The sequence below is a fragment of the Eutrema salsugineum genome, unplaced genomic scaffold (assembly GCF_000478725.1).
Source record: "Eutrema salsugineum unplaced genomic scaffold, Eutsalg1_0 scaffold_16, whole genome shotgun sequence".
NCBI classification, from domain to species: domain Eukaryota; kingdom Viridiplantae; phylum Streptophyta; class Magnoliopsida; order Brassicales; family Brassicaceae; genus Eutrema; species Eutrema salsugineum.
In genome coordinates, this window is record NW_006256858.1 from 5,837,502 (window position 1) to 5,843,510 (window position 6,009).

General features: G+C 43.7%; 1 protein-coding gene and 1 non-coding gene across 2 annotated transcripts; one reads left to right on the top strand and one right to left on the bottom strand.

The window, feature by feature from the left end:
* Nucleotides 1-2,253: 2,253 nt before the first annotated feature.
* On the bottom strand, nucleotides 2,254-3,647 carry LOC112087749. Its single transcript, XM_024157618.1, has 3 exons — nucleotides 3,303-3,647; nucleotides 3,072-3,251; nucleotides 2,254-2,964 (listed from the first exon to the last, which is right to left on the bottom strand). The coding sequence occupies exons 1-3, from the start codon at nucleotides 3,645-3,647 to the stop codon at nucleotides 2,254-2,256; spliced, it is 1,236 nt and encodes a 411-aa protein (XP_024013386.1).
* Nucleotides 3,648-4,334: 687 nt separating this feature from the next.
* LOC112087902 lies at nucleotides 4,335-4,441 on the top strand. Its single transcript, XR_002900309.1, has one exon. It is a non-coding gene; the product is annotated as a small nucleolar RNA R71 (small nucleolar RNA).
* Nucleotides 4,442-6,009: the final 1,568 nt, after the last annotated feature.

Here is a 6,009-nt window from a genome sequence, read left to right on the forward strand (position 1 = left end):
GGATCTACATTTTGAGATCCGCGGGAAATGATGCTTTTGAACAGCTTACACACCACCTTTGAGCCGTTTGTGGGACTTGCAATCGCTTCAACCCATTTAGATACATACTCTACGTCCACCAAAATGTATTGATTGCCATGTGAAGAGATAAACGGCCGCATGAAGTGTATTCCCCAACAGTCGAAGACCTCCACTTCGAAGATCGGATTCTGAGGCATCTCATTTCTTTTGGAGATATTACCATGCCTTTGACACGATTCATAGCTTGAGACAACAACTTGGGCATCTTTAAACATTGTTGGCCACAAAAAACCGCATTGTAACACTTTAGCAACCGTTTTAAAAGCTCCCAAGTGTCTACCATAAGCAGAACCGTGGCACTCTTGTAACACATGTTGGACCTCCTCTTCAGCTAAGCACCTTCTATAAAGATGGTCTTTGTTGAGCACATATAGATATGGCTCATCCCAATGATATCTTCTCACATCTTTAAAGAATTTTTTCCTTTGGTAAGAATCCATTTCAGGTGGCTCTAAACCGCATGAGAGGTAGTAAACAAGATCAGCAAACCATAAAAGACTTTTCTCTCTGATTATATTAGCTTCTTCAACCTCCAAGTAAGACCTGATCACCATTAGATACTGCTCAGGCAAAGAATCATCTAGAGGAACATCTGAGTCCACTCTTAACCGTGAGAGATGGTCGGCAGCTCCATTCTCAATTCATTTCTTGTCTTGCACCTCCATGTCAAATTCTTGTAACAGAAGAACCCACCTTAGAAGCCTCGGCTTAGCATCCTTTTTAATCATTAGATACCTCAAAGCCGCATGATCTGTGTACACAACAACCTTTGAACCCACAAGGTAACTCCTGAACTTATCAAATGCAAACACAATGGCTAGCATCTCCTTTTCAATTGTTGCATATTTCTCTTGAGCCGAGTCTAAGGTGCGGCTTGCGTAGTAGATCACGTGCAGCTTCTTTTCTTTCTTTTGGCCTAAAACTGCTCCCACGGCATAATCAGATGCATCTGTCATCACCTCAAATGACAAGGTCCAATCGGGTGACTGAACTATTGGTGCACTAACAAGGGCATCTTTGATCTTTAGAAATGCCTCCATGCACTCCTCATCGAACAAGAACTCAACCTCCTTGCAAATCAGCCTTGTTAGTGGCCGGGCTATCTTAGAAAAGTCCTTAATAAACCTTCTATAGAAGCCGGCATGTCCCAAAAGCTCCTTATCCCTTTAACCGAGCTTGGGGGCTCCAAATTCACTATGACCTCGACTTTAGCCTTGTCGACCTCTATACCAGCCTCAGACACCTTATGACCAAGTACAATGCCCTCCTGTACCATGAAATGGCACTTTTCCCAGTTCAAGACCAGCCTATGCTCCTCACACCTTTTCAAGACCTGTGACAGATTAGCAAGACAATCCGAGAAGGAGGAACCATAGACAGATAAATCGTCCATAAAGACCTCTACCTTCTCTTCAATAATGTCAGAAAAAATGTGCATCATGCACCTTTGGAAGGTCGCAGGAACATTACACAAACCGAAGGGCATGCGTCTATAAGCATATGTGCCGTAGGGGCATGTGAATGTAGTTCTCTCTTGGTCTCGGGGATCTATTGGTATTTGAAAGAAACCGAGTACCCATCAAGAAAACAGAAGTAGGGATGGTTAGCTAGTCTCTCAAGCATCTGATCTATGAATGGCAATGGGAAATGATCCTTTCTAGATGCTGAATTAAGCTTTTTGTAATCAATACACATGCGATGACCGGTTATGGTTTTTGTAGCTATTAGCTCATCCCTCTCATTCTTTACCACCGTAACACCACCTTTCTTGGGCACCACATGGACAGGAGATACCCATCTTGAGTCAGAGATTGGGTATATGATCCCTGCCTCAAGAAGCTTGAGTATCTCTTTCTTAACCACATCCTTAAGGTTCGGGTTAAGACGTCGTTGATGCTCAATATAAGACATAGATTGGTCTTCTAGGTGGATCCTGTGGGTGCAAATGTCAGGAGAGATACCTCTAAAATCGGCCAAAGAATAACCTATAGCTCTCCTGAACTTTCTAAGCTCACTTAACAATGCAAGTTCTTCATGAGCTAACAGGTTATCGTTTATGATTACGTGATATGAAGAGTTTGAGCCAAGGAACGCATACCTGAGACCTGCTGGTAGAGGCTTGAGCTCAACAGGGGGTGCCTTTGTCTCATCCCGATCCGCATCAACGCTGCATTATTGATCGGCAGATCCCTCGGCATTGGTTTGCTCTCGCAGTCTTCCACTGCCCTCAGCTTGTGATGCTGTGGCCATGCAACCCCGAGGTGTCTCCCCTCTTGTATTGGACCCTCTGATGTCCAAAACCTCAAGACCGCTCTGTTCAAGCTCCAAGAATCTTGTCTCAGCTTCAAGTTCCCTCGGCTGATCCAAGAACCGCTTGTAAACCTCGCTCTCTTCATTCAAATACACGTGCTCGCTTTGATCCCTTGTCAAGACCACTTGGAGAGGGTCCTCTGCATTTAATTCCTCAAGGAGCTCATCAGCAAGCTCCTCCATGGTTTCGATGTAAAAGACCTGACCTCCAATGGTCGGTTTCTTCATCATTTCCTTCACATCAAACTCCATGGCCTCAGACCCAATGTGCAGCTCGATCACGCCTCCTCTGACATCGATGATCGCTTCTGCTGTTGCCAAAAAGGGTCTCCCTAAGATGATGGGATCAATCGACTCTTCATCCATTTCTAAGACTATAAAGTCTGTGGGGATCTGTATCTCTCCAATCCTCAAGGGCAGATCTTCAAGTAGACCGATTGGTAGCCTCACTGATCGATCCGCAAGAACAAGAGAGATTCTTGCTGGTTTGTAGCTCTTAAACCCAAGCCTTTTAGCAACTGAATAAGGCATTAAGCTCACAGAAGCTCCCAAGTCACACAGGCAGCTTGAAAACTTCAATGGACCGATCACACATGGTAAAGTAAAGCTATCAGGGTCTGATAACTTTTTGGCACTGTTCTCCTCTGAAAAATGGCACTACACTCATGACTCAAGATAACCATCCCTTGAAGCTCCTTGGTCTTGTTAAGAATTGCGTCCTTTAGAAACTTTCCAAGCTGTGGTATAGCTAGAAAAGCATCTATGATCGGCAAAGTCATCTGAGTATTCTCTAAGTGATTTTCAAACACTGCTTTTGCCCTGTCTAAAATCTGTTTCTTGAATTGCCCTGGAAAAGATATCTTAGGATGATAAGGAGGTGGTGGAACATAAGGCTTTTCAAGCTCAGGTGCCTTTTCCACCTCTTTAGCCTTGTCTTTAACCGTTTCTTCCTTTGAAACCGCATCCTCTTGCTCATCCTTTGAGGCTGCCTCCCCACCGATCTGCTCATTGTCCTCAATGAGCTTTTGCTTAGGCTCGGGCCTTTGTAGTTCTTTGCCACTCCTCAAAGTTATGGCATTGACATATTCTTTGGGATTTGGTTCCGGCTTTCCAGGTAAAACGCCTTGTCTCGTTGATGTGGAAGCTTGATTCTGCTTAAGCTCACGAATATCTTGCTGCATGGACGCATACTGACTCTCCACTCTTTGTTGACCCTGTAGCAACTGCTGTAGAAACCCACACATATCTGGTCCCATCTGACTCTGAACCGGCGCCTGCTGCTGATGCTGCTAACCCATCGGCTGTTGACTGAACCCTGGTGGAAACTTCGGTTGCTGAGGCTGGCTATTGTAGTTACTTCCCTGAGCCGGTAGCTGATGCTGTCCATAGCTCTGTTGTTGCCCACCAAACTGCTGCTTGGGCTGAAAAGAATTCTGAAACTGAGGCTTAGGAGCATAGCTTTGTTGGTTTTGTTGAGCAGGGTACAATTGATCTTGGGGATTTGCTACATTGGGGTTGCGGTATGAGAGGTTCTGATTGGTTCATAGTTGTTGAACCGCTGATACCGTTGTTGGTTCCCAATATAGTTGATCTCTTCTTGTGTGAGACCATCCTCATTCACATTGTCAAAACTCGGCCTTTGCTCATCAAACTCGCCTACAAATTGAATTGGTTTTTGTGTTGCCACAAGCACTTTGTCTAGCTTGTTTTGGAGCTCCCTGATATCTTTTTCCATCCTCAATTCTTTACTAGACCCTTCGGTTCGACTAGCCCTGTCAAAATCTTCACCGTAAGTATCGTTTGACATCGCAAGATTCTCCACTAGCTCCATTGCTGCGTTGATCTCTTTCCCAAGAAAATTCTCATTAGATGCTGTATCAAGTTGGTTCCTTATTTTGGGGAGGGCACCTTGGTATAGAGTACTGAGAAGGGACGCCTCTGAGAAGCCGTGGTGGGGACACTGATTAGTATAGCTTCTAAATCGTTCCCAAGCCTCTCCAAAACTTTCGTTGGTGTGTTGTGTGAAGCTTGAGATTTGATTTCTGAGCTTAGCTGTCCTGGAAGTGGAGAAAAACTTTGAGAGAAATGCAAGCTTGCACTGCTCCCAGGTCTGTATTGTTCCCCTTGGAAGATTCTTCTCCCATTGATGTGCTTTATAACCTAAGCTGAAGGGAAACAATCAGAGTTTGAAGCTGTCCTCTGATACCCCGTTGATCTTGGTGATATCACAGACACGTTCAAACTGATCTAGGTGCTCTAAAGGATCCTCCATTGGTAAGCCATGAAACTTTGAGTTTTGCACCGTGTTAAGCAGGGAGGTTTTAACTTCAAAATTTTTGGATCCCTGCTCGATACTGATGTGCATTAGCGCGATCGTTCTCACCAACAAAAACTGGTGGAGGCTACCTTTGAGCTTGCGGCTGAGGCTGAGGAACTTGCTGTGCCTGTTGCTCATTACTGTTGGCTTGCTGCTGGCTTTGCTGAGCTTGCCTTTCATTACGCTGAGACATGTTCTGATTTACATAGGCCTGTTGCTCGTTTCTCTCGGCCTGCACTTGGTTGAGATGAGCCTGGTGCTCGGCTTCTTGAGCCTGTTTCTCAATCCTCTCCTGATCAGCCATACCTAACCGTTCCTGATGCAAAGCCCTCTCTCTAGCTCTTCTCTCAAGCAGATTAATGTTGTTGTTGTAAGGCTGAGGTGGCTCTGAACTTCTGGAGCGAGTTTGCATGTACCTGATCACTCAAAGACAGAGCTTGAAAACGATCAGTAAAAACAAGAAAAATAAAGGCTTGATCTCAAGAACAAGCAAAAACTAATGATATCCACAAGTTGGCAACGTCGCCAATTGATAACTAGGACTTTTTAGGTCTTGTGCAAGGGATATCAATCCCCTTTCATTGTAGTAATGAAGAGGTATCAATCAATGCTTGTGGTTAGACACTATTTTAAGATGCTTTGTATCTTAAGTCAAGCACAATCAAAAAGATGGTTTTAGTGTCTAAACTATTTTAAGTGCAAGAAAGAACAGAAAGGAGATTTAAACTAAGCAAAATGCAAATAAACAAGAAAATAAACAAGATAGATAATCGGTTGATGTATGAATGATGATATTAGAGGTTTTAGACAGGATAAAGGACTCGGGTGCTTCCATACTAAACTAGCGAGTTAATGAACCAAATGGTCAAGCAACTTCATTTAACATGAACTCAATATCAAGATAATCCTCTCATGAAGGTATTAAACTTCTATGCTAATCCTCTTTCATACCAAAATCCCTTTTGAGAAGCATGAATCAGCAAGCATTAAGAATCAGTTCAATATGTCATTTAAGAGAAGCAAACTATCATTATCATTATGAAAGACTCTTAAAACCTCTACTAAACCTGGTTCAGGTATTTCAGAGAACACTTCTCAGGCGTGAAAGCACCTCAGATCTAGACCACATGTGATGTTCATGGATCCAGCATAGAGATCGGTTTAGTAGAGAATGAATGATGCAGATCTAGAACCCAAACTCGCTATCTAGCATTTCAGCACCTTAATCTACCTTTCTAAAACCTCATAATGAAACTACTCACTAATCATGAAGAGCACATGATGGGCTTGCGGGCCTAGGG

Excerpts from the sequence above, each read along its gene's own strand:
- LOC112087749 (XM_024157618.1), bottom strand. The coding sequence starts at position 3,647 with ATGGGACCAGATATGTGTGGGTTTCTACAGCAGTTGCTACAGGGTCAA. Across the intron at positions 3,252-3,302 it reads AGGCTAAAGAGGTGGAAAAG|ATATCTTTTCCAGGGCAATT; the intron begins GCACCTGAGCTT and ends TATCATCCTAAG. Across the intron at positions 2,965-3,071 it reads CCAAGGAGCTTCAAGGGATG|TTTTCAAGCTGCCTGTGTGA; the intron begins GTTATCTTGAGT and ends GGTCCATTGAAG.